The 27,414-nt window shown below is 35.9% G+C and overlaps 6 protein-coding genes across 6 annotated transcripts; 5 read left to right on the top strand and 1 right to left on the bottom strand.

Annotated features, from left to right (window-relative positions):
- Window positions 1-385: 385 nt before the first annotated feature.
- On the top strand, window positions 386-2,668 carry LOC136805786 (uncharacterized). The gene is made up of 3 exons (XM_067062346.1): window positions 386-552; window positions 686-2,350; window positions 2,503-2,668. The coding sequence occupies exons 1-3, from the start codon at window positions 441-443 to the stop codon at window positions 2,589-2,591; spliced, it is 1,866 nt and encodes a 621-aa protein (XP_066918447.1). The 5' UTR covers window positions 386-440; the 3' UTR covers window positions 2,592-2,668.
- Window positions 2,669-3,385: 717 nt separating this feature from the next.
- LOC136805836 (QRFP-like peptide receptor) lies at window positions 3,386-4,723 on the top strand. Its single transcript, XM_067062401.1, has one exon. The coding sequence runs from the start codon at window positions 3,386-3,388 to the stop codon at window positions 4,721-4,723; it is 1,338 nt and encodes a 445-aa protein (XP_066918502.1).
- Window positions 4,724-12,932: 8,209 nt separating this feature from the next.
- LOC136805797 (protein Wnt-5a-like) lies at window positions 12,933-15,828 on the top strand. The gene is made up of 4 exons (XM_067062358.1): window positions 12,933-13,038; window positions 13,970-14,214; window positions 14,430-14,719; window positions 15,120-15,828. The coding sequence occupies exons 1-4, from the start codon at window positions 13,007-13,009 to the stop codon at window positions 15,609-15,611; spliced, it is 1,059 nt and encodes a 352-aa protein (XP_066918459.1). The 5' UTR covers window positions 12,933-13,006; the 3' UTR covers window positions 15,612-15,828.
- Window positions 15,829-16,583: 755 nt separating this feature from the next.
- Window positions 16,584-17,871, top strand: LOC136805794 (QRFP-like peptide receptor). The gene has a single exon (XM_067062355.1). The coding sequence runs from the start codon at window positions 16,619-16,621 to the stop codon at window positions 17,819-17,821; it is 1,203 nt and encodes a 400-aa protein (XP_066918456.1). The 5' UTR covers window positions 16,584-16,618; the 3' UTR covers window positions 17,822-17,871.
- A 390-nt stretch (window positions 17,872-18,261) lies between these two features.
- On the top strand, window positions 18,262-19,553 carry LOC136805795 (QRFP-like peptide receptor). The gene has a single exon (XM_067062356.1). It carries the CDS (start codon window positions 18,305-18,307, stop codon window positions 19,502-19,504), a length of 1,200 nt encoding a protein of 399 aa, XP_066918457.1. The 5' UTR covers window positions 18,262-18,304; the 3' UTR covers window positions 19,505-19,553.
- A 638-nt stretch (window positions 19,554-20,191) lies between these two features.
- On the bottom strand, window positions 20,192-21,787 carry LOC136805813 (uncharacterized). The gene is made up of 4 exons (XM_067062373.1): window positions 21,657-21,787; window positions 21,446-21,480; window positions 21,174-21,311; window positions 20,192-20,331 (listed from the first exon to the last, which is right to left on the bottom strand). Exons 1-4 carry the CDS (start codon window positions 21,724-21,726, stop codon window positions 20,251-20,253), a joined length of 324 nt encoding a protein of 107 aa, XP_066918474.1. The 5' UTR covers window positions 21,727-21,787; the 3' UTR covers window positions 20,192-20,250.
- Window positions 21,788-27,414: the final 5,627 nt, after the last annotated feature.

Here is a 27,414-nt window from a genome sequence, read left to right as displayed (position 1 = left end):
AGTTGGCTTAATTTTGCTAATTTACTCCTTTCAAGCTTTCAAGACAGGAAATTAGGATTACGTCATCACATTACCATGATAATTTATTACACCATTCATGTTCCCATGTTGTATTCTTCACCAATTATATTTCATCCAATGTGTAAATATATCACAAAGTGTCACGAAACTATAACAAACATGTCTAGCAGTCAACAAATCTAATATTATCACATATTGGTCAACGTGTAAAAAATATTGATGCTGCATAGTAGTCGACCCCCTGTTTTATGTTGAATTTCCAGTATTTTAAGCCTAAATTCTGTGAAATTTAGGGGGACTGAAAGTGATATCTAAAATAAATCTTACAAGTTCCGCTAAAGATAAGGGAATTGTGAATATCGAATTAGAGGTTGGGAGCGAATACAGGGCTTCGCCACCATTCCTTGAAACATTTCACCATGCGTTGGTTTTCCAACAGAAACAAAATCCACCCAACGGAGGGTGATGGTGAAAATGAAGAATTTTTCGAAAATGAAAGCAAAAATAATGAAACCTTCAAAATTGCTCAAGGTAGGTTGAATCTTGGCGGGACGAGAAATAAAAATTATGCCCATCTTTTAGCAGTGTATGCTCTTTAAGCTTGTTTTCACCAAGCATACAATGTATGTCATTACCATACATTTAAAATTTCGTTTTCCTTTAGATTTCAAGTTATTTTCGTCGATGGTTCATTTGGCGATCGGTTTTGCAGATGTTTGTTTCTGGTGGTCTGTGTGGCTGATGTCCGATTCATTGTACCCTATCAATGGTATGGCTTACGATGGTTACGCCTTCTTACGAGGATATTGTCTCATCTTAACGGCCAATTTTGTCTACTTTACAATCCGTTGGCTGTTTTACGAAACATTTACCGAAAATTATGATAATTTTTCCAGTATAAGTTACCCGGCAATATTTTTGAAATATGCAAAATTCATCAAGGAGAAAAGTTCCAAATTCAAAGTTCTGAAATTGATGCTTCCGCTTTGTGTTTATGGCTTAGTGGTGGGTTTCATTCAAATCTGGCGTGGATTGTTCGATATCTTCGGCTACTTATTGAAACTGTTGGAAAGGAATTATCAAATCAATCAAGTGTGGAGTGCATTGGCTTTGCAATTTGTTGTGGCCGTATCGCTTGCTTTCACTCGCAAAAATAATGCAGTGAATTTGTGCCCAACTCACGAAGATTACAAAAAAGACGAGTTACAATACTTGGACACACTTTTCAATATGCAAAACTTAACATTCATGAAATTGAGTCATAGAAAGAAGGAACAGAAATGGTTCGCGTTGGCAGAACGAAAATTCAACCTCCCTGCTCTTTTCAAAAGAGAAAAAAGTTTAGTCAGTGAATCGATCGTCGACACAGATTTTGACATCGTGAAATATTTCACCAATAAATTGATCAGCAGCCTTTCCACCACTCAGCGCGAACCAATCAATGGCTTGTGGCAAATCATCGTGGAGACAGAGCCTAAAGAGAGAGAATGTGTGGAAGAATGTCATTCTTTGGAGAAAGTGAACCTTGCTTTCACTGAAAATGAAAACGTTTTTCAATCCACTACGACTACCTTAACCTCACTTCCCACTCCTTTAAGCACTCCACCAGCTACACCCACGCCACCCTCACGCCCTATTCCCGTCATCCAAATAAATGGGGAAGTAGGGATTGAAAGAGAGAAAACGGTGGTATGGGAGAATCGAAAAAGCAAAGTTACTGTCAGTTTTGAATCCGAGGAAACTTCGACAATAGGCGCGGACAGTGAGGAGGATATCAAGTCAATAGCGGTCGAACAAAACGAACAACAATATTTGAATCTTGATCAATTAAATGAAGAACAGAAAGAGTACACAAAAATCTTGACCAACATTTCGGAGAAACGGTTTGAAAAGAGAGCAAAATCAATCTGCATCAATATCACTCCTGACATCAAACTTCCCAAACAATGTGAAGAAAAGGAGACAAAGGAGGAAATGGTGGATTCGTTTGATTGGAGACATTCAGTGATCGAAGTGTTCGGATATCTGTATGCTATCCATCATCGACAAATCTTCCTTCATATTTTCGGTGGAATGTTCTGGAGCACAACATGGAAATTGTTCGATTTTGCAACAGAATCCATTTTCACTAAAACCGCAAGTGATATTCCAGGACTTGTTTTGATTGCAATTTTTTGTCATTCTATGAACCATTTGGTTTTGTTTCGATTCAAAGAGATGGCGCCAAGTATCTACTTGAAGACATTCTACAATTTTTTGTGTGGGGTATTTACTGTGTGTTTGTGGGCATGCGCGTGGTACGTCTTGGATATCACCACCACTTTTACAGGTACGTTAGAGACTGTGAAGCCAGCAGAGTGATGGTATTATTTCTAGAACACCATTCATTACATATACGATAATCTTTCTAATTAAGTTTGATTTCCAAAGGGCCAGGTCTAAAGTGACATTAATTAAAATCAAATTTTTTCATCATTTTAGATCAGAAACGATTGTTGTGGGTGACTGCCAACTTGGTTGCTTTCTTCGTGCTAGCTTTTTTCAATATATCTATAAACATTGCTTTGTGAAATCGGCTGCCGTGAAAATGGACAAATCTAAATGTAATTTTTACCTATTGTTAAATACATCGAGACTTGAAAGCCATTTGGAATCAAGTCCATTGTTATCGTTTAATTCCCAAGGCAACCGCATCTGATGATCATATCATCATATCCCCTGCAAGCGGATGGCGTCTGGAACAATGTGGACATACTTTGACGTAGCCAACATATCTTTTACATTGAAACGAATTTACAATAGCTAAATCAGAAGTTTCGAAATGGGCGATGAGATCTATATCACAGGGAATTCTTGATTAGGTTGTTTTAGATATCTTTATCGTTGTTTGTAAATATGAGAAGAAATGAATGAATTTTCATACCTACCCATCAAAGTATTTTCATTCCAAAAAGAGAGAGTAGGTATATTAATAGAACTAATTCAATACTACACTTGAACCAGATTTCCATATGAGATAGGGAAATTCATCTCTCAATGTTTTGCTTCACAATTTTAATTTGATAAGATAAATAACTCAAAGGCCAGCGTGTTACAAAACACCTTTTCTCTTTCAATAATACTTGAAAATTATCGCCCTCCCTTCAAAAAATATTGATAAAGTAACAGAGGGAAAGAGTGCCCGTTCTTCATTTTCCCTTACATGTGGAAAAATGTTATCTTCGTATTCATAAACCGGATAGATTTTCAGAGATATATCTAGAAACCTGTGGAACAAAAAGAGAGTGGCCACCGAGAAAGTTTATCATTCGCAAATGAGCTCACATACAGTCAAGTGATAAAGTGCCATTTTCTATCGACAACAATGAGTCGTTTAGAATTCGTACAACTCCAAGAAATCACCAATCCTTTTGGTGAAACTAACTTGGAAATCATGTGCAATAAATACTTCGGAACAACTGTGAATTGTACTTGTGATAAATTCAATCTGTTTGTAGAGGGACAGGTGGTCAACTTTTGTCCATACGTTGGAACCACTGCAGCAAAATATACAGCCCGTCAACATTCGGCAGGAGATATTGTTTACGCGTCGACCATCATCTTCTTCTCCATCATCGGAATCATTGGCAATTTATTGGTAATTTTCTGCCATCCCAATAATAAAGGAAAGAACCCCACTGGTAACATACTGAGGAGAGTATCAGCTCATCAAAGACTGGTGAATACATTGGCAGCATTTGACCTCTTCTTTTCGATAGTGAATATTGCACTTGTCTTCACACAGCTTTGGACAACAAAATGGATCTTAGGCGCGCATGCGTGTAAAGCATTTACCAGTATGGCCACTCTTGGAGCTTTGATTGCGATAGGTATCATATTCATCATTGCAGTGGAAAGATATTTCGGTATAGTTCATCCATTCGCTATTGGGATTTCAACCAATGCTCGTTTGTATGGTTTGCTTACACTCAATATAACACTGGCACTTATCCCTATCATCCCTCGTATCATTTACCTGGGAATTCACCAAGAGACATCCCAATGCGGAGAAAGTTGGCCTGAGAAATATGGCCCTGTGACGTATAGTTGGGTCATTTTAGTGCTGTATTTTACAATCCCTGTATCAATGATATGTGCACTGTATTGGAAAATCTACACCACTTTGAACAAACGACAAACAATCTGTGAAGTAGTTTCCGGCAGTTTGAACCTCAAAATGCAAAGCAAACAACTACAAGACAATCGGCGAACCATGAAAAACTTGGTTGCTGTTCTTGTAGCTTTTGTTATATTTACTTTCCCAAACAAACTTAAATGGGTCATTTTTGATATGGTTGGTGGATATAAAAATTTGGATGCAGATATTTACACCAATGTTAATTACATTGGTAGCGTTTTATACAGCCTTCACGTCATCATAAACCCTTTAGCTTACACCATCATCGATAAAAGGTTCCGCCAGAAAGTCAGCAATTTCATCCGAGGTCGATTTCGCAAGATTCATTTCAAGTTGGTCATTCACCAAGCTTCATCGAAAGACGATTATGTTGTGGACGATGGACTTCAGTTGAAAGCTTACACCAACACCTTGATTGATAGCGATAAATCGAACTCGTCGTCACGACAACCGAGCCCTGAAGTTGTCACGAAAATTGAACTTATGCATGCTAACATTCTACCTGATATTTTACCCAAATTTTGAATAAGGCATATAATAGTTAGATGTTTTTGTACGATTTACATAGCACAAAATTTGTCTCATAGGTATACAATGTTCTTGGGATGTTTAAGACGCTTAATTTCCTTACTCGAAACAAGGTTCTAAAAAGGGTTGAATTAGATTTTTTCAGTTATTTCAGTTTGTGCTTATTTTGCTTGGCCAAAGATAACATAGTCCTACTAGAAAATTGAGGCCTTTGTTTTTATCCCCATTTGAATTCAATGCAAAAGATTGCACTCCAAATCATGGGACATTAGAATTTCTATCCCCATTGGGATTTCAATCGAAATTTTTATCCCCATTCTGGGAAAAAGTCCAACCGGGGCTGTGAGACAGCTCAGGGGTGTATCATAAAAACATTTTAAAAAATCTTAAATTTCTCTAATTGGTATTGCTTTTCGCAATTCTAGGCTTTATTTAAAGTCTATTCACGATAAGTGTGCACTCTTTTTTCATTTACCTATAACTTTTGAAGGAATTCTTCAATCTTTATAAATTTGGTATCATTGGAAAGATATTAGTTAGCGGAACAATTTGAAATAAAAAAATCTTTAAAGTAATTCTAAAAATGAAGATGAAAATGAAGAAGAAAAAAATGAAGATCTTGTAGAAAAGTGCTATAACTATCATTTTCACTGAAGTGAAACCTTGATTATCGAACGTCATCACTGTGAAAAAAATTTCTCAAAAATAATCATTCAGTCAAAAGATATCAAACAAAGTTATAAGCTAACTGACGTCTAAAAACGCTGTTTTCTGCTGTTTTCTGCTGTTTTTTTGGGTCAATTACTTATTAACTTTGTATCATAACTTTGTATTGAATAAATATTTTAGTGAAATTTCTTCACAGTAATGACCTCCAAAGATCAAAGAATCTCTCTAGTGAAAATGAAAGTTATAGCACTTTTTTACAAGATCTTCATTTTTTTCTTCTTCACTTTCATCTTCATTTTTGGAATTCTTTTGAAGATTTTTTTATTTCAAATTGTTCCACTAACTAATATCTTTCCAATGATACCAAATTTATAAAGATTGAAGAATTCCTTCAAAAGCTATAGGTAAAAGAAAAAAGAGTGCACACTTATCGTGAATAGACTTTAGTTATAGCAAGTATCCTTTAGTATATCTTTCATTTAATTTTGGAAAATTATAATTTCCTGTCTAGTGAGATTTTTCCAGAGCAGAGGAATTAAAAAGCTGATTCCAGACGGCAGAACAATCAATGAGAAACTATGTGCCTCGAAACGATTTTGAATTTTTTGTCATGTCAATGTGAGCATCAATCATTTTCTAAAGACATATGGCTTTCTCATCAAAAAGGTTTCTTGATTTACTGAAAGCCTACCGCGTCTACAAGAGTTCTAATTAAGTCGTTTAGAACTCCCATGAGAAGTGTGCCAGGAAATTCAATCAAACTATTTCAGTGTTATCTGGAAACTTATTTATTTGGAAAAATGATTGAAACTAAAGCAGACTATGGGTGAAATAAAGCTTCCAGTCTATGATATTATTCTAACCCCCCCCCCCAATAAAAGGATTATGGTGATCTTGTCGAGATGTACGAAATAGGAAAGAAACATCTTTAATCTAACTTGTCCCGATAAACAGCTTAATTTCTGGAGCAATTCCAAGGCGTTGCCTTTGAAGATTAAGATCACCTACGGATAATTAATCGAAATGATTTCCTGGCTGGAATATCTCAATGTTGACCGATCTAGGGGGGTTTCAACATACTCTTCTTAAGTTAAAAAATAACGAGAAATGACTTGATCATGCCTTGCACAAAAGAAAAAGAAATTGATGTCACTTTTAAAATTTCTTGGTTTGTGAAAGGTAGAAACAATTACAACAGGCTTATTTCTCAGTATGCTGAACGATCATACTGTTTTGAAAACTTGCATTCTGAAAACCAACAATGTTCATAATCTATACCTCATATATTGCCTGCTTTAAATCCAATTAAGGGACTATAAAAACACTGAGAGATGTAATAAATTAGATGTAGAGAGTTGGAAAATATTAGAAAATAGATTTGAACGCCACGAGGTGTTTTTTTCTAAATTTCATCTTGCAAAAGAATCAATTGCCAACCTTTCGATTTTCAATCGAAGCATTGGTTTTGCATTGGGTTTAACTCAGTTGTACTGAGAATTAGAGAAACAATAATGCAATTAATCCGCTCAGCGTGACACAAAGGAAGTGCTATGGTAGAAGGAAACAAAAGATTGAACAGTACTGCAGATTTTCATGCTAATTTTGGAATTCTTGATTTCTTAATTTGATTAATACAATGATGCAAAATGTTCAATTTATTTTGTATGACATTAGTGGAAAATTTATAGAGCGGGTGGATGTCTGAAACCCAAAGAAGGCTGGCATAATGATGGTGAGTAAACAAGTGGGTATTTTCGCGCACCTTTGATTTGATTCGCGCAGAAAACGTGCGAAAAAAACGTAAAAAATGCGTAATAAAAGTGGGTAAATACTTCTGATTTTATGCTGTTTTGTCCTCTTTGACTATATATATTTCATCAAAAACATCCAAATAATTACAAAATGCGCGAAAAAGGCGCGCGAAAACAAATGGGATGAATATGCAGCTAGCAAGTAAAGAGACGATAAGTGGAAAACAATCTGCAAAAACGCGTTTGGAGAGAGAATGAACATTGAAGGAAAGGGACATACATTCAGAAATAACAATGGTTATTCTGCTCGAAATGGATTACTGCCAAATAAACCTAAAAATTGAACCACACCTATGAATGAGCTGAGTGCAGTTAATCAAAATAGGGGCATCTAGTCACGAAAACAAATGACGTCATCATAACACGTCTCAGTTTTATTCTATTGTTCAATTAATATGAAAAGAAGAGAGGGTTCTAATGAGGGGAAAGGAAGGAAAATATTTTTGTCATGGTGTAAGCATCTAATCCATTCACCTTAATTAGACAACTGAACCAAAGAAGGATTTAAGAGCACAGCAGGAGAGGATATAGTCTTTTCTCATTGCTTCTACAGCCTTCTCAATGAAAAGATAGATAGCTTCACAGGAGAAGGAAGTACTATGGGCTTCTCCTTTTCTCACACTCAATATAAGGGAAATATCTACATGTACCAAATCTTTGGAGTATTTATTCTGACGTCAACTACTGGTAAGCTGGTCAAAGTTGCAACAGTGATGACCTGTGTTCAGAATATCATTACATCATAATTATATCATTATAGCTTTATCAGTTCCATTGTTTTACACGTATAACAGAGTTGAAGTAGTTACAGCTTAGTGGTGTTACGGTCATCTGTTTGGTCGAGAAAGAACCTTTCAACCTACGGAATATAATCGACATGTTTAAGGGCCCTCAGAAGTTTTAGTATTCTCAGAAACTTTGATGGGATGGTGAACAGTTTAGGTCAAAAGAAAAGAATGGATGGTGACGTCATAGCAAATCAGAACTAGAAGTTCCTGGTCTTTATAACTTTGAGGTATTGACCATTGAGTGTGGTTTGATGTAATACCATTCATCTCTTCCGTTTTTGATAGAGTTGATTAAATATATCCATGTCCGCAATTAGGTGTCCAATTATCGGTAAATGGATTGGAAGTAGTAATTAATTTCGTTCAATGCGTACATGTGTATGACCTTTCCGCACTGATTTGTTGTTCCTTTCTTCATGCGAGGAAATTGTTGGAAAAGGAGAGAGAAGAGAGAGGTTGCTCAAATGATATAAACCATCATTTGTGGATACTGACATGAAGTGTGTGAACACGATTTGATGTCGTTCTAATCAAGCCTTTAGTTGTGTTGAAACTTTGCGCTGTATTTTTTTGAGAGACTGTCCTTTCATGAGAAAAGGTCGTTATTTGGCGAACTAGGACCCGGCTGAGACGAAATGTTGTTTCAACGTTTATCTAATATTCACAACGACCATATTATTGAGGCAACGTTGCGTGTCAGGTGAGATGGACTTCATAATTTTGGGTTGGTTGTATTTGCACCAGACCAAACATTGACTCGTCGTTCAGTACATTTTAAATTTCATTGATATTCATGACTTGTTTTCGTGGGATGAGTTGTATAGAGGAAAGCTTCAATAATCTTTTAAATACTTCTTTTCATTATGATATCTTAAAAAGTATTCATTACAGTTGCAATGGATTGATTAGCATAATTACACTTGATATGTTTTGGAAGCATGTAGCAAGTAAACAAGTCGTCATTATGGTAAGTTGGTTTTGATGTTTAGTCATGGTGGAGATAGATCTATGGTGATACTGTAGGATAGTTGACGTGATTTCAGAAAAATGTGTAATTATTCAATATCAGAAGTCTTTTCTAAAAAAGAACCTTATCAAAGACAGCGGGAAGATATCATGACCAACGATACACCCACTAGTACTCAATTAATGCATTGAAGGCATTGAAGGGTATGTTGATCAAAATTGTGGCAAGCCTTTTGTCCCCAAAGAACTGAAGATATTTGTAACCCAAAACAGCATCTTTCGTTAATAGTTTTTTATGCTTATCGACAAATCGTGAAACAGGATTGTATAGCAAAATTAGCGATTGGGCAGTGTTCATAGGCCTATAGTAAGGGTCAAAAGGCCTATCGATAATCGAAATTTGCCCTTTTTGGGTGTGGTATTTCTTGAACATTGCAACGGAAAATGAGAGCTAACTGAAGTGACTGAAAACTCCTCCCTAATCAGATTTTAAAGCTTTCGGCACCAGTGTCTTAAATGATAAGGTCACATCATATCATAAGCCGGCTTGATTTTAAAGTCACAAACTCGTATGCATGACGAAAGAATAATGCATGAATAGAATGATATTTTACTTTTTATTAAATTTTATTAATTTCTCAATAAGATTTAATTGACCATAAGAGGGTATAATAATGCGTGAAAAATGTTCGAAAGGAAGTAAGAGTGGTATGCTAAGCCAAGCTTATCTCTAAGAAGTGAGACATTTGGCATACATGTCTGAAATTGTGATCAATATCATCATGAAAGGGAGATATATGAAACAGGTTGTCAGTGTAAGTTGCTACCGAGGGAGACGGGGGTATTATGGATGACAGCGGTGAGCAACAGTAACATGTGGCTACCTGGTTTCATTGAAATTAAATCCAAGATCAATTTGATTCTGAGGATACAAAAGAGTGTTCGACGATGCATAAAATACCAATTATGGTTTAAACGTTTTTAATTTCATAGATTAAAAGGTTTTTTAGGACCTATAAGTACTTAGTGTTAGTTATTTCTAACCATGTAGTACTGATTTTGTAATTTAGTGAGAAGGGGGTTACCGGTGTTGGAGATTTTAAAAGCTTTGAAACACTCGATGAATAAAATGGAAGAAGAGCAAACTAGAGCAATTATTACAGTAGCAATGAATGCAATATAATAATGAGAAAATATGGCAACAATCAATCAAAAATATGTTGTTCAAATTAGTAGCTTAATTAAAGTGAGCTTTAGTTGAATGGCATTGTTAGATTCCCAGGATAATGCAAGGCTAAATGAGCGAGGAGATTTGCAGTTTTTGAAATTTGATACTTCTCTTATATAACGGGTATGGAAAGCTAGAAATTACTTTAATTCTTGGGCAAAACCAATAGGTTGAAGGGTCCGAAGGGTAATTTCCAGGTATTCAATTTTGGAACAAATTTTTTTCGGTTGGATCATTCAGTCCTCGTTCAATTCCATTTTGAGTATTGAAAATAGAAGTGTAGATTTTGAATATGACGATTTCATAATGCAACAGAGTAGAATACTGTGAGTCACAGTTCTCATTTAACTTGTCCATAATAAATGTATATTTGATGTGATCGGATGGTCAATGGCTCATGAACAGTTGGTTCCATTCATAAGAAGCTACAGGAAAGAGACTGAGGATTGAGTTGTCCCTTGTCAACCTGTTACTGGGAGCGATCTTCTTATTGATCATCAATCAGCACACAGTCAGAGATCTACTTTCGAAGTCTTTTTGAAAATTGTCTGCGGTCGATTTTTTCGGGGGTTCTTTTTATTCCATTTTGAGTATACTTGCAAAAGTCGCATGAATTGTATTCTAGTTTGAGGAGTTGGGGGCTGGAAGGCTGGAGTTTGAATTGAAGCTCGATTGTACGATCATGAGAAAATTTTACCCCCGACTACTAATTGTTATGAAATATTTTGAAGTATTTACGTTAATCGACCAACCGGTCAAACTGGTTAAAGTTGTATTATTTTGAAATATAGAGTATAGTTTGCGGTGTACAGCTGTCCCATGCACGGCCTAAATTTAGCATTGAGCAGGTCGAATGTAAATGTTTATATTGGAAAGTGTATTGTTATGAGGCAGAAGGATGTGGAGAGGAGAAAATGACTAAAAATAATGATTTAGGGAGGTCTTTATCTCCACCAAACTTATCACAAGTCTGTTCCTGTCATTTACATATCATCCAGTACAAAAACATAAAACTTGAAAAAATCTTACCGCTGAGGGTGGACGAGAGGGAACTTGATATAAAAGCATGCTGTTACCCTTATTAATTTCATAAACATTACAGACACCAAGAAATAACATTGCAAATGGAAATTTCCGATGGAGTATAAACTGTGAGTGAAAATATTTATGATTTTTCAACGAGGGTATGCAAAAAGAGCAGCAAGTATCTGCAAACATTACCTCGAGGTGGATGGCATTTACATACAGCGAGTAGCTACAAAAGCTCAAGATAGCTTGAGAGGTACTGAACCTTAGTTTAGATAGAGTATAGGTATTTCAAAGCTGTTTCAATGAGATACCAGGTATTCCTTACAGGGACTTAAACGATCTCCATCTTAAGAAGTAAGCTTCCTAGAAGTTTTAATAAGTCACCAATGGAATATCAGTTGTAACGAAATGTCGCCGTACCCGATAAACGATGCGAGACATCGCACAATATTATACTTTTTCAAAAAGTGCAGGAGTTTCAACGTTCAATTAACTGATTAAAATCAAGCCCAATAGAGCTTGCAATTAAACGACTTAAAGAAATTTACAATGGAGGGTTTTTCGGATCCATGGGGATCTTTTTCAATAATTTATAAACAGACAAAGTTGGAAATGGATGATTACGTGAAAAACCTTGCTGAGTGAGGAGGGTCCATTCGACAAATAGCCTTTGCATCCGCTGCTTTGATATGTAAATGACTCTCAAATGAGCTCATTAAGGAGAATGGAGAAAAAAGATCTGCAGCTGGGAAACGTGCTTCAAAGTGAAAGGCGTTGGATTAATCTTCTTCATGGGTTTTCTAATTTCCATCGAAAAAATCTAAGAGATTCTAGTTGCAAAAGGCTCACATCATATTGAGTTTAGCAGTTATTATGGAAAAGTTATACAGTAGTAAGGTGACTTGTCAATTTACCGGTGCAAAAAGATTTTCAACGGATGACTATCGCAACCTATTCATCAATGTGAGTTTAAAGAGAAATCTTTCCTGTTATCATATCATAAAAGATTTTTGATCATTATATATAGTTCTCATGTTGCGGTCATGAAAAGATGTTGACATTTTAGATAAGCGAATCACTCTGGTGAATACGGAAACTCTTAAACAAACCATGATCGTTTATAGAAATGTCCGTCTAACACACGCGCTCTTTCCTTCAGTAAAGAGGGAGATGACGACAGTCAACGTTTTTCATCAAAACATTCATTTTGACGTACCCTAACAAATGCTGATTTTACAAATATTAAAAAGTTCATTCATTAGTGACATGTCATGTGTGTGTTGAGTGAACTTGGTGAAGAGTTTCAGGTTTTAATAGACGATATCGGCTTAACGTGAAAACTCAGATTTGATCCCCGAATATTGCCCAGAATGCTTTGTGCGGAAAAATTTCACCGTGAACTTTTTTCCGCGCACGAGTTTTCACGTTAAGCCGATATCGTCTATTATCATGCTCTTTCTATCTCATTGCGTTAGGGACCTTTGGACCTCATCTAGATATTTTAATAGGTAAGATTTGACATCGTTGCTTTAGAAATATGGGAGCTACGATAGTATGATTGATACGTTTTACAGACAAACGCAGATGAATGGCCAATACAACATGCTACCAGAATGTGCTTGGTTTCGCACTTGATTTATGAAAGCCTAATATTAACTTAATTATTTCATTGGATCAATAATTGGATTATGTTAATACCTTCATTCTTTCTATCTTTAGAATCAATTAATATAAAGAAATTCTTATTATAACAAGTGACGACAAAAATAGAAGAATATCAAAAAAGAAAATGGGTTTTGTCAAGACGCTAGCTTGTTTGTGGTAAGTTGGATATTATAAGATGTCTCAATATTTCATTTACAGTTATGAGTTACTCAATGACTAGTGAATGAAAAAGTTCTATTTCAGACATCAGAATAGAATCAGTTAGCGTGTCTAAACAATCTCGGTTTAGCAGTCACGTTTTTCGTATCCTACACGACAGATTAAAATACCGAAAAAAGATATAATCAGACTTTTAATTAGTACGTTAAGTGCCTAAAAATAATTCACTAGATCAACCCACATCTAAAACCGGCTCTGTGGAATCTCAATCCCTACTAAAACCTCCTCGAAACTCAAAGGAAGCCGACGGATGAAAAAAGACGTTTATCAAATCATAGAGAAGATACGATAAGATTAAAAAAACCACACATAGCTTAATTAATGATTAATCTTAATGACCAATTAGTAACTTCTATATCTTGATCAGTGACTTCCGATAAAGTTAATCTAATGTGTATTTAACGTTTCCGATGTTGGCGCTTATTAAGTCCTGCAAGAGACGAATAGTGCACGTCAACCGCCACCTAATTATCCCCTAATCATGTTTCCATTGTTTTCAAATGTTTTTGTAAACCCATACACAATACCTGTTATCAAGCAGTGCTAAAATTAACCTGCTTTCCATCACAAATGAGACAGATTATTGATGGAAAGGACTTTGTAAACAAAATTCAAACACAAGAAAACGGGATTCTGTCCGTCCCCCTTCTAAAGAAAATTAATCCGGTATATGGCTGTTGAAATGGAATTCCACTCATAACTTTTTCTTGAAAAACATTGATGGTTGAAGGATTAAGTAGATTTGTGGAAAAATTTAGTAAACAACAAACATTAGTTTCGTCTATCAGTCGTTGAGAAAGATGTTGGGAAATAATATTGTCACACAACCAGAGGTGGTTTATGCCAACATTCCTCCTTCGTTTTATAGTTATTTCATGGTACCTGTTCTCGGTATTCTACTTCCAATACCGTTATGTGATATTAGACGAAACTTAACGCCGGAGCAAGTGGAATTATGCAAACAGTTCAAAGAGAAACATCTGGATTTGTTGCTGGACGCCAAATTCAAATCAGAGTTCGAATGCAAGAAACAGTTTGCTGGTCGACGTTGGAATTGCACAATGCCGCCTTCTTCAAACGTGACGCCATTATTGTTACCAAGGTTACCATTAGGTAAGCGCTTAACTTTTTAATACAACTTTGTCGATGTTTATGAAAAAAGCATATTCAAGTATTTTGCGACAACCCCTGTGAATCAAGCAAAAAAAGAAAGGGCCAAACTCTGATACTCCAAAGTAAACGAATCAAATTTATTGTACTTAATTATATCGCAATACATTGGAAAACGTTGTGGGTTCTAACCAAATCATGTCACCTTTTACCCATAGCAACCAAAGAGACATCATATTTGTACGCTTCGATGTCAGCAGCCATGATGCACACAATCAGTCGTGGTTGTATGGCTGGTACTCTGAAGAACTACTGCGCATGCTCCGAAGAAGGAAGGCCACGTGATCTACCCAAGAATCAGATCTGGGGTGGATGTGGTGATAATTTACCATACGGATACAAGTTCAGTAAGATGTTCACCGATGCTGGTGAACAACTGACCGAAACTTCGTTGACAGGATTTTCAAGAGTTTTAATGAACCTTCATAATAATGAAGCTGGGAGATGGGTAAGTTTATTTGTGTTTTATTAATCCCTTTTACATTGCACAAAAACAAAATGTATGCAAACTTTGAGATCAACAAAATCCGGTAACAGGAAATCAGAGATGGGAGAAGAATCTCTCGAAATGTTAGCTAAGCTTAAATCTCGTGATCCAAGCCACGATAAACTTTCAATATATCATAGAGTCGATAAACTCAAATTTTTTCAGGAAATCAGAGAATTCAAGAGTCTTCCCACATAGAAACACGCCACAGTATCTAAAGGATGTTTATTCTGGAAATCTAGAAATTGAAATTTTGTAAAGATGCCAACAAATTATTGAATACTAAGTCTCTTGTATTTCCTTTGAAATATATAAATTTCATAACGGCTTAACATTTTCAATGTTCCTGTTTTTCTTAAAGGCTGTTTACGAGAAGTCGTTCATCAAATGCAGATGTCATGGAGTTTCCACAAACTGTCCAACAAAGACATGCTACAGACAGCTTGGTCGCTTCCACACTGTAGCCAAACATCTGGAAACATTACATCAAGATGCGGTTCACGTCAAACTACAAAAGGACGTCCCTGATGCAGAGGAGGAGGGAAATGTAGAGATGAAGCTTGTCGAAACCAGTCCAGGATTCACCAAGAAGTCTACCAAAGACCTGGTTTATATTAGTGATTCACCAAGTTACTGTGAGCGTAGCATAAGAACAGGTTCGTACGGTGTAGCCGGTAGACCATGTACAAAAGAAGGAAATATTCATACGGATTGTGAAGCTATGTGTTGTCAGAAAGGACATTATTCGAAACGAGAAATTGTACGGACTAAATGTGGGTGCAAACTGATTTGGTGTTGCGAAGTAAAGTGTAATATATGTGAAAATGAACAAAATAACCACTACTGCAGATAACAGGTTCATCTTGCACTTATCTAGTCAATTTTTTATATGAAGATGTTTTTAACGAAATATAGTTTTATGTTGCCCTGGGTGTTGTTTTATCATTATTGTAGCGCGATTTGTATCATAAAAATATGTGTATATAATAATTATCTATTTATATTGTGAAAAGAATTTATATATGAAAAATCAATGAGGAAATTGTACTAGACTCACTGGTCCAACTGTAGATTTTGCAAAGCATTCTCACGTCACATTGTCATAAATCCAGCTAAAACCCTCTGAAATCCTAAAATCTTAAAAGAAGCATCACTTCAGATTTAGTCACCCAATTAACATCAAATTTTGACAGGTTTTAGGTATCAGAATTTAATTGCAATCTTAGTGGAGGGTACTTTTTTCACTGGTCAGCGGTAATCATAAAACTTTGTGATGACTTCATCAACCCAATTTTTTACTATGAATTCCTTTTATGGTAGAGAACTTGTTTGTCAAGTTTCAAGTTCACAGCGTTTCTAGATTACAAGTTATAAAAGGGTGGTGAAAAACACACACCCCCTTGATAAAAGGAACCCCCAAAAACCTTGATAATAATAGGGTTAAAGTCCTGAATTAGATCGAAAAGCTCTCAGTTCTTGTCCGAAAGTTCTCGGACATCACCAAGGACCTCCACTCGATTATGTCATATTACGTCAATTAAGAGGTTGATATCACGATTCTTTGCTTTTACCTCCTATCAACCTTTCAAGAGATTTCGCAGTGAAAGATTGAATTTGCATCATTTTTCAAGGTTAAAACCATTCCCATTTCACACCATTAACGTTGCACGAATTTCAATAGTTTTTATCAATCACGCGGTTGGAAATTTTGAAGAAATACAAAATATTTTCTTTTCCCATGGGAAATGAGTCTGTGACTGTTACCATTTCGTTTATAAAAGAATGATGATGAAAAAGCTATTTCGATTATAAAATATTTGTGAAATTGTTTTCAAGGATTAAGAATCCTTCATTTCAAAAATGGCTGCCTTTGGCTTTGACAATTTAGAAGTCATTTGCGAACACTTCAATCTTGCTAAAGAAAAGTGTTTTTGCTATAACATTGTCTTTTACGAACACGGAAAGAAAATTGATTTTTGTGCTTTCTTCAACACAACTTCTGAGATCGAACGCAGAAAGAGAATACCGCATATATATGGAAATAATATTCAAAACGAGGCTAAAACCGAAGACATAGTTTTCGCAGCCATTATTGTTTTGGTTTCGATCGTTGGTATCCTTGGTAACTCTATTGTTTTGATGTTTCCTCAAAGAAAGAAAAAGTCAACTCATCTGAAATTAACGTATTCGCTGGCATCAACAGACTTAATCTCATCAGCAATTTTCATAGTCCTTTTAACGCCCACCTTTTGGACCAAAGAATGGGTTTATGGAGAAGTTGGATGCAAAATCCTTCGAACTCTAATGTTAAATCAATCAAGCTTTGCAATAGGTATCATTTTGGTCATAGCCATCGAGAGATTCTTCGGAATTGTGAAACCCTTCAAAATTGGCATATCAACAAATTTCAGATGTATGATGTGTTTGGCGATCAATTTTGTATTTGCTTTCTGTTCTGCTATTCCCTACATCAAATATTTACACGTCAACCCCGAAACAGAAAAATGCACTGAAATGTGGCAACATAGAGGCTATGCCATCATTTATTCAGGTTTCAATTTGGTCTTCTTTTTTATCGTCCCTATCATCACAATCGGTGTTCTGTACTGGAAGATAATTGTCACATTGAAAAATCAAGCGCTCACTTTCAAATTTCTTAACGGTTCTTACGTCAGTGAGAACTACGCAAAGCGTATTGAGTACAATAAAAGAACTATCAAAAACTTATTTGGAGTGGTGTTACTGTTTGTGTTGTTCAATTTACCTAACAAGGTCAAATGGATCATATTTGACACCAGCAGCAGTGGCAAGATGTATGGCGCAGAAAATGCACTGACAAGCTGGTCCAAATTTGTATCTAATTTGTTGACGTTTTTTCGCGTGCTGATCAATCCGTTGGTATATACTTTCATTGACAAACGATTTCGAAGTGATGTATGGGTCTTTTTCATAACAAAATTAATTTGTAGGCGAAGAAAACAAAGACAAGTTGAAATGGAAATGGGTGTCAGGAGGGTGATCAACACAGGCCTCACTGAAGTTGCGTCAAAACAACCTAACTAGAACCTCTCCTCTTGTACACGGGTATTACTATTGTTTTATTACCGAGTGTGACAGTCATGGTGGAAAACACCCCCTCCCGTTGATAATAGGAACACCAAAAATGCTTGATAATAATACATCGAAAAACTCTCAGTTCTTGTCCAAAAGTTTTCGGACAGGTACACACAATTACGTCAGTTAAGAGGTTGATATCACGATTCTTTGATTTAACCTCCTATCAACCTTTCAAGAGATTTCGCAGTGAAAAATTGAATTTATATCATTTTAAAACCGTACCAATTTCACACCAATATCGTTGCACGAATTTGCAATAGTTTTCATCAATCGCACGGTTGGAAAAACAAAATATTTTCTTTTTCATAGGAAATGATTCTGTGACTGTTACCATTTCGTTATTATAAAAGAATGATGATGAAAAAGCTATTTTGATTATAGAATATTTGTGGAATTGTTTTCAAGGATTAAGAATCCTTCATTTCAAGAATGGCTGCCTTTGCCTTTGAAAATTTAGAAGTCATTTGCAAGCAAATCAATCTTGCTAAAGAAAAGTGTTTTTGCTATAACATTAACTTTTACGAACACGGACAGAAAATCGATTTTTGTGCTTTCTTAAACACAACTTCTGAGATCGAACGCAGAAAGAGAATACCGCACATATATGGGGACAATATTCAAAACGAGGCTAAAACCAAAGACATAGTTTTCGCAGCCATTATAGTTTTGGTTTCGATCGTTGGTATCCTTGGTAACTCTATTGTTTTGATGTTTCCTCAAAGAAAGAAAAAGTCAACTCATCTGAAATTAACGTATTCGCTGGCATCAACAGACTTAATCTCATCAGTAACTTTCATAGTCCTTTTAACGCCCACCTTTTGGACCAAAGAATGGGTTTATGGAGAAGTTGGATGCAAAACCCTTCTACCTTTAATGTTGAATCAATCAAGCTTTGCAATAGGTATCATTTTGATCATAGCCATCGAGAGATTCTTCGGAATTGTTAAACCCTTCAAAATTGGCATATCAACAAATTTCAGATGTATGATGTGTTTGGCGATCAATTTTGTTCTTGCTTTCTGTTCTGCTATTCCCTACATCAAACATTTACACGTCAACCCCGAAACAGAAAAATGCACTGAAATGTGGAAACATGGAGGCTATGCCATCATTTATTCAGGTTTCATTCTGGTCTTCTTTTTTATCGTCCCTATCATCACAATCGGTGTTCTGTACTGGAAGATAATTGTCACATTGAAAAATCAAGCGCTCACTTTCAAATTTCTTAACGGTTCTTACGTCAGTGAGAACTACGCAAAGCGTATTGAGTACAATAAAAGAACTATCAAAAACTTATTTGGAGTGGTGTTACTGTTTGTGTTGTTCAATTTACCTAACAAGGTCAAATGGATCATATTTGACACCAGCAGCAGTGGCATGCACGGTACAGAGAATGCACTGACAAGTTGGTACAAATTTGTATCTAATTTGTTGGCGTTTTTTCGCGTGCTGATCAACCCGTTGGTGTATACTTTCAGTGACAAACGATTTCGAAGTGATGTATGGGGCTTTTTCATAACAAAATTAATTTGTAGGCGAAGAAAACAAAGACAAGTTGAAATGGAAATGGGTGTCAGGAGGGTGATCAACACAGGCCTCACTGAAGTTGCACCAAAACAACCTAGCTAGAACCTCTCCTCTTGTACAAGGGTACCCAGTGCAACCCTTAGGGCACTACTTAAAAAAAAAACTGCGATCTAAAGATTTTTGCTTGGCTGGGCTTGAGAAATGTATGAAGCCAATCATTGCATCTTTGTCCATTTAGACAATTCGTAACACTTGTCTGCACTAAGTTCTATTGTTATAATACCGAGTGAGTCTTTTTCGAGCATAACAATGTATAATGGGTATGCTTGATACTTTATTTTAGGTTTCAAATGTTAATTGATACTACTTTACCCGGTACCAAGCCGAGCTAATAATATAACAAGAAAGCCTAAGCGGCGTAAAGGCCCAGCAGTTTTGGCACTGTCAGCATATTTTTCCGCTGCAGAATCGGCATACAACATGTACAACATGAGCAAATTTTTTTGCAATGTATAGACTCGAGTCGGGCGAGCAATAAAGATTTAATTACTTTAAACTTTTTTCTATTAATTAAGAAAGAAAAATTTGACCATATAAGTTAGAGGTATTAATTCTATATGTTTTTTTCTTACGTATGCACAAAATAAAAAGTCAGGTAGTTCAATTTTTGCCTGGAATCGTCGATTGATAATTGCACGGCATAGGCCCCGACAAAGTCAATTTTTTTCGACCAGTTGTGTTTTAAAGGCCGATTGCGCTGCACGCTGGGCCAATTAATATCAATATTAATAAGGATGATACTTTCTTCAGTTTTATCAAAGATTCGTATTTTTCTAAAGTAAATAGTTTTAACAAGCCATTTTGCATTTGAATACGTCCATGTTACATTTGAATTGATCGTCTTCGCAACTGTTGCGAGCGTCACTGCACTGTAAAAATGAAATAAATACACATGTTAACTCATCAACTAAAAAATGAACTAATCAATCCTTCCTGGCGATCATTGCCTCCTTTTGTTCTTCATTGAGTATTGAGGTAGCAGAAGTTTATTGACGCCCCCTCAAATCTAAAAAAGGCCCACATATTTTTGAAAATAAATTCTTTACAATTGTTATAGGCCTGGGAATAACTCTACTGAAAAGGTCAAATATTTGGTTGATTTCATTCTCTAACAAATACAGGTATCGCAAGTATATTGGAATTGAAGGTTTTGTCTTTAAAAAAAAGTGATATCGTTTGCTTACTCATCAATTTTAATTCAAAAGCTTTTTCACATTGAATTGATACGGATGTGGAGCAAGATTTGTCAAAAAGAGGAAAAATAATTTTTTTTTTGTTTATTCAGCACAAGATAACAACAGGGAGACACTGTCCTGATATGTGTCTGATATGAAACAGGAACACTTATGTAAAAATAAAACCTTTAAACCTTTAAACTATAAACCAAGGGGGGTAGTAAGGTTGGCAGGTGAGGGGTATGTGCGGATGGGACCTCCAAGAACTGACCCTTAGACTGATTTTTGCTGAAAAGGTAACCCTTGGAGAGACTTTGTTACAATTTTTTCACTCAAAATCAAAAATATTTCCTAAAAATCGTGAATTATCCGACCCTTAGAAAGACTAATTTAATTTTTTTTCTGATTTTTGCGACTCTTAGAGAGACTTTGAAAGTGAAAAACCCGACATATACCGTCCGCACATACCCAGCACCCATTTTTGCCTAAGTACCCCCCCCCCCAGCGCAAAAAATTAAGCATTACGTCATACTCACATCATTTATACACTTGTTGTAGATTTCCACTTTACCAGCGTTTTCCATCCATTGACAATAGTTGAATCGATTGCGGCACTGGTTACGCTTCCACCCTCCTCGAGCACCTTTCAAACATTGACGTAATTTCTGATGGCACTGCAAATTGAGAAAAATAGTTCCTGTCAAAAGTACGTTTTCTCCTCACGAAACTTGACTTTATCCTACATTGGTAGAGAGGGCTAGTTATAAACTGATTCATTAAAAAGCAAGACAAAGTGAATGTGACTTACTGTTAATTCTTCACTTCCAGAACCATCGTCATTTTCTAAGAAAAAGAAAAAATATATTGAAATTGGTAATACGTTGAACGCGCCTACACGAACATGTTTCCATTTTTTTTCCTTAGACATCTCACAAATTTTTAAAGTAATCAATCAGATAAAATGCTTGATTTCTTGCAGATCTAGTATGCTTGAGTATCATTTTGAAAAATAAAGTTACCTTCATAGCTAAAATCAGCAATAGCCAATGCTACACAGAAAGCCAAAAGCAAAATAACACAAGTCTTCATTCTGATAGTAGTGATGATGAAATTCCCTCTTGTTAGAAAGTTTCTCAGTGGATCTTCGTTTTCGTTTACAACTCATTTATATAGCCAGGCCATTCAAAACATATTTCAAGCTGATCAAATGACGAATGGGAAAATACCACAAGGAAGATCTGCTGCTTTCATTTTGCGCTTCGGAATAAACATTTGCTTATTGTTTCCCAAGAATCGCACTTACCCATGAAAGTAAATATCAGCTTTAATCTACCTAATTTCAAAAAGGTAAAAGATAAAGTCCTAGAAATAATTAATTTCACACCTCAAAATATAATTTACTGATAAAACTTTTAATATTGCAATATCGAGGACAAAAATGATAAGAAATCACGGAGCATTAGCAGAATGGAGCACTCATGTACCATGTTTCAGTACAATAAATAGTGACAATAAAGATAGCACGCTTTTCAAGTTACCCAATGCAGAGGTATACTCAGATCTGGCCCTTTTCCTGAAAAAGAATTTCCGTTAATTTTGGTATTTCAGATGTAGTAAATCTTCTTATCCTAATTCATACCTATTGCTCTTAACTTGCCATAGTGATGGTTTTATCAATGAATAGTCAATACAGACCATATAAATTGTTTCCAAAAATACTTTTAGAGACCTAAAGAAGGTAAAAGTTGACAAAAATAAAGCGAAACAAATTTTGATAATGATGATGCCACAGGCGAGAATTTTTCCTCTGTTTCTGCCAAAACGGTCTTTAAGGGTTGATGTTAGCCAAAGTTGTTAAAGTAAGTAGTAAGTAATCCAAAGGCTCCCCAAGCCTATAAAAGCCTTCGCGAAACAAAATTTACACAGGATTTAAGTGAGTAAACTAATACTCGATTAATGTTTGTTTTACCTGAGTGATTATTCTGCAAAGTTTCCTTAAAATATCGATATTCGAGAAAAACAAAAATTAGTTGCGGGATAATGACAATGGCACGGTTTAAAAGCAGCATACCTTTAATACTGATTGGAATTCTTCCTTTTTTACTCGCTCAAAGGTCTTGCATTGAAACTCATTGCACTTCATACTTCAGTGGAATATGGGAGCCCACTACAACAGTTCCAATAGGAAAATGCATCGAACAAATAGATGAGCTCATTACGTGAGAGACACTATGTGAAGCCTTGGGGAAGTTGTCGAAGCACACATTGTCTAAGAATGGCTCCTGGCAGCAAAAAAGGGAGGGAGCGGATTACATGTGAGTCGTGTTTATTCCCTTTCGGAAAACTTATTCATCTTTTGCTATACCTGGTAAAGATAGAAGGCAGTGAGGAAGTGAGAAGGAGGGAAAGATAGCCGCTATCTTTCAACCAAACCACTACCAAGGGTGTTGTACCTTTTTAAAAGGCACTATTTCTTGTCATTATCTAACAATGAAGTGTGTTTGAGAACTGCTTGTAGGATTTCAAATTCTGGGAAAAGTTGAAAGTAGTCTAAAGTAGCAATTTGGGAATGATTTTTTTGGTTGACTTTGCTTGAATAACCAGATAAGTCTCTAGAACTTTTTCCAATTTGTCATTGACAAATCGATGTGGCTTTTTATTGGAACTTTGAGTATCATAATAGCAACTCATCTGCGAGGTCTCAGATTGTTGGTAGATTTTCGTGTGAAACGCGTGAAACTTGTATTTTATTGGACTATGATATATACATACCTCAAGCAAAAATAGACAAGCAACATGCTGAATGGACCTACCTGATGATGAAACTTAGATAGCAATAAGGAGAAAAACAATCATCAAGAAAATATAGCGCTTAGCGAAAATGCATTAAATTTCATCATTGATTGTTGATGGGCGGAGGGGTTTAGGGAAAAAGAAATAGAAAGTCCCGGCATCAAAAATCAGTTTTATTGACAATTGAATCATACTTGATGGTTGGCATTGTTATCAATAATGTTTTTGTGTGAAAGAACAAAGAAATATAAAGAAAAAGTCCAACGAAAATCTGCAAAAACGGCGATTCCCGGCATATTTCCGGCATTTTCAGCCGGAAAAAATTTTTCTCAAAAATCGGACTCGGCAATGATTTGGGCATTGTTAATACGCATCTTTGAGCAAAAAATCAGAAAAAACTAATGATAAAATCTCGAGAAAATGCCAAAAAAACAGTTTTTCCGGCATATTTCCGGCATTTTCGGCCGGAAAAAATTGTTTCTCAAAAGTCGGACTCGGCCATATTTTGGGCATTGTTATTAGGCATCTTTGAGCAAAAAATCAGAAAAAACTAATGATAAAATCTCAAGAAAATGCCAAATAAACAGTTTTTCCGGCATATTTCCGGTATTTTCGGCCGGAAAAAAATTTTTCTCAAAAATCGGACACGGCCATGTTTTGGGCATTGTTAATACGCATCTTTGAGCAAAAAAAACAGAAAAAACTAATGATAAAATCTCGAGAAAATGCCAAAAAAACAGTTTTTCCGGCATATTTCCGGCATTTTCGGCCGGAAAATTTTTTTTCTTCCAAAATCAGACTCCGTCACATTTTGGGCATTGCCATTTTGCATCATTGTGCCAAAAATCAGAAAAAACTAATGAGCCAATCCTGAGAAAAGCTGGTAACAGACGGACGGGCGGACGGACGGACGGACGGACGGACGAACGAACAGACGAACGGACATCGGTTAATTTATAGGACCTCTACCCCACCGGGGTAGGTCCAAAAAACATTCTTATAAAAAGCGTGTATTATCATGGCCACTTGATACTTCTGCAAAATATATTTCCAAGTAATTCTACCCCGCAGTCACGGTGGTTTTGGAACACCCCTTTCTCACAGACTCACTAAATAACAAGCAACATGCTGAATGGACCTACCTAATGATTAACATCAGATGAAAATAAGAAAAAAGTGACAATAATTGTACAAAAATTCAGAATGGAAAAATAAAGCTTGTGTGTTGAATAATGTAAAATGGTAAAAAGGAATTTCCCCAAATACGAAAATCACTTGAACCATTAAGGCCCAAAAAACCTTTTAAGCTGTTTTTTGCCCAAATTTGCCCAAAATAATTTTCCTTAAAAATCTGGCTTCGTCACATTTTGGGCATTGCCATTTTGCATCATTGTGCAAAAAATCAGAAAAAAATTATGAGTCAACATTGAGAAAAGCTATATTTTTTTATTTGGTTAAAGGGAATTTCCCCAAAATACGAAAATCCGTCTTTTAAGGCGAATAAGAATTTCCCGGGAAAAACCACTTCAGTCATTCTTTAGAGAATCTTGCCCTCCATCTTTGTACAAAAAATCAGAAAAAAGTAATAACAGGATTTGGCACAAAGTCCAAAAAACCCTATTTAAGGCAGTTTTTGGTCCAAATTTGCCCAAATATATTTTTTTTCGAAAATCTGGCTCCGTCACATTTTAGGCATTACCATTTTGCATCATTGTGCAAAAAATCAGAAAAAAATGATGAGTCAACTTTGAGATAGGGCTATATTTTCTTATCTGGTTAAAGGGGATTTCCCCAAAATACGAAAATCCGTTTTTTAAGGCGAAAAAGAATTTTCCGGGAAAAACCACATCAGCCATTCTTTAGAGAATCTTGCCCTCCATCTTTGAACAAAAAATCAGAAAAAAGTAATGACAGGATTTTGCACGAAGTCCAAAAAACCCTATTTTTAGGCAGTTTTTGGCCCAAATTTGCCCAAATATATTTTTTTTCGAAAATCGGGCTCCGACACATTTTAGGCATTGCCATTTTGCATAATTGTGCAAAAAATCAGAAAAAAATAATGAGTCAACATTGTTAAAAGCTATATTTTCTTATTTGGTTAAAGGGAATTTCCCCCAAAATACGAAAATCCGTTTTTTAAGGCGAATAAGAATTTTCCGGGAAAAACCATTTCAGCCATTCTTTAGAGAATCTTGCCCTCCATCTTTGTACAAAAAATCAGGAAAAAGTAATGACAGGATTTTGCACAAAGTCCAAAAAACCCTATTTTTAGGTAGTTTTTGGCCCAAATTTGCCCAAATAAATTTTTTCTCAAAAATCGGGCTCCGTCACGTTCTGGGCATTGCCATTTTGCATCATTGTGCAAAAAATCAGAAAAAACTAATGAGCCAATCCTGAGAAAAGCTGGTAACAGACGGACGGACGAACGAACGGACATGTGTTAATTTATAGGACCTCCACCGGGGCACCCGGAGGTAGGTCCAAAAATAATAATAATATGGCTAAGAACATTAATGTATTCTTATTAAAAGTGGTTCTTATAGATAAAAATGCGCTTTTTGAGCCAAAAAAAATTTTCGGCAAAAATCTGCTTGAGCCATCCTTTAACTATGATTGTACCCTACTTTCATGCTAAAAATCAGAAAAAATTAATGATCCAATTTTTCACAGAGTCCAAGAAACCCGTTTTTAAGCCGTTTTTTGGCCCAAATTTGCCCAAAAATTTTTTTTTCGAAAATCGGGCTCCGTCACATTCGAGGGTTTATGGTCATGCACCTTTGTGCCAAAAATCAGAAAAAACTAATGAGCCAATCTCGAGAAAAGCTGGTAACTAACTAACTAACTAACTATCGAACATGGGTTAATTTATAGGACCTCCACCCCACCGGGGTAGGTCCAAAAATCGGCCAAAGTATCGTCCCCGGTGGAAAATTATATTCCAATTTTTGTCCCCACTAATTTTCTGACTTGAAAACAAATAAACTTAAATCCCCGGTCATTAAAAATATGGGAATACCAATCCCCATCGAGTTTCAGTCCGTTGTTTTGACCCCCACTGGCTGAAAAAGTCCTGCCAGGTCTGTGAGGAGGGGGTGTTTTGGAGTGTTTTTTTATCATAATTTCTAGTACTCCTGAAAAAGTATGAGTCGGTATATAAACAGAAAAAGGGTCTGGTTATTTAAAGTGTATTGGTCAAAGAAAAAATCTTTATGAAAAAGAAATTGAACAGCTTGTCAGTGAATAAACCAAAACTCGATTACTGTTTACTTTTCCAAGTATCTCTTTCAAAAATCGAAACGTGAAAAAGAATTGGAGTTAATTTCAAGAAAAACTACAGCAATGGCACGGTATAGAAGCACCTACCTACCATTGTTAATTATAGTTCTCCATTTTTCATTTGTTAAAAACTTTTGCATAGAATTTCACTGCACTGCAAGATATAAGGGTTCGTATAAACCGACCACAGCGCCACCCACAGGACAATGCATCACACAAGTGGATGAAGTAATTTACAGCATGAAACATACTGTGAAGTCAGGAGGCTGTAAAAATACTCTTTGTAATGAAGTCAATCGAGAACGACTAAAATGTAAGTAGTACCCCATTTTTTCGTGTCTTCCCGCTAACATTTTCCCGATTGTTTTCTGTGCCACAGTGAAAAAGTTAGCCGCTTAGACCTTCAGTTAACCTCATTTCACCATGCTAAGATAACTGGTCCCGATAAGGTGAGCCAGTTCCTGGGCCTGAACTTTTACACAGATCATCAGTGGGGAAATCAAATCTTGCATAGCTCGCTGAAGGCGTTTTCAAAAATGAGTATCCGTTGATTGGTCGACAATGGTAGCCATCTTTACTAATTTGTAAAAACACTAGCAAGTGGAAATTTTGGAAGCCATTAACAAGCCTCAGACCAAGCAAAAGGTCAAGTTAGCAGATAAGACGCGAAAATTTTAATGAGAGAAAAAGAAAACTAGGCAACAGAAG

The sequence above is a fragment of the Clytia hemisphaerica genome, unplaced genomic scaffold, assembly GCF_902728285.1.
Source record: "Clytia hemisphaerica strain Z4C2 unplaced genomic scaffold, Clytia hemisphaerica genome assembly, whole genome shotgun sequence".
Classification (NCBI taxonomy): Eukaryota; Metazoa; Cnidaria; class Hydrozoa; order Leptothecata; family Clytiidae; genus Clytia; species Clytia hemisphaerica.
This window is presented reverse-complemented; position numbering and strand designations above follow the sequence as displayed.

What these genes read in the sequence shown, in the direction of transcription:
- LOC136805794 (XM_067062355.1), top strand. Translation starts at nt 16,619, where the DNA reads ATGGCTGCCTTTGGCTTTGACAATTTAGAAGTCATTTGCGAACACTTC.
- LOC136805795 (XM_067062356.1), top strand. Translation starts at nt 18,305, where the DNA reads ATGGCTGCCTTTGCCTTTGAAAATTTAGAAGTCATTTGCAAGCAAATC.
- LOC136805813 (XM_067062373.1), bottom strand. Translation starts at nt 21,726, where the DNA reads ATGAAGACTTGTGTTATTTTGCTTTTGGCTTTCTGTGTAGCATTGGCT. An exon ending in TGCTGATTTTAGCTATGAAG is followed by an intron (nt 21,481 to 21,656) that starts GTAACTTTATTT and finishes TCTTTTTCTTAG; the next exon opens with AAAATGACGATGGTTCTGGA. An exon ending in ACAACAAGTGTATAAATGAT is followed by an intron (nt 20,332 to 21,173) that starts GTGAGTATGACG and finishes TCATTTTTACAG; the next exon opens with TGCAGTGACGCTCGCAACAG.
- LOC136805786 (XM_067062346.1), top strand. Translation starts at nt 441, where the DNA reads ATGCGTTGGTTTTCCAACAGAAACAAAATCCACCCAACGGAGGGTGAT. An exon ending in AACCTTCAAAATTGCTCAAG is followed by an intron (nt 553 to 685) that starts GTAGGTTGAATC and finishes GTTTTCCTTTAG; the next exon opens with ATTTCAAGTTATTTTCGTCG. An exon ending in TATCACCACCACTTTTACAG is followed by an intron (nt 2,351 to 2,502) that starts GTACGTTAGAGA and finishes TCATCATTTTAG; the next exon opens with ATCAGAAACGATTGTTGTGG.
- LOC136805836 (XM_067062401.1), top strand. Translation starts at nt 3,386, where the DNA reads ATGAGTCGTTTAGAATTCGTACAACTCCAAGAAATCACCAATCCTTTT.
- LOC136805797 (XM_067062358.1), top strand. Translation starts at nt 13,007, where the DNA reads ATGGGTTTTGTCAAGACGCTAGCTTGTTTGTG. An exon ending in AAGACGCTAGCTTGTTTGTG is followed by an intron (nt 13,039 to 13,969) that starts GTAAGTTGGATA and finishes TTCGTTTTATAG; the next exon opens with TTATTTCATGGTACCTGTTC. An exon ending in GTTACCAAGGTTACCATTAG is followed by an intron (nt 14,215 to 14,429) that starts GTAAGCGCTTAA and finishes TTTTACCCATAG; the next exon opens with CAACCAAAGAGACATCATAT.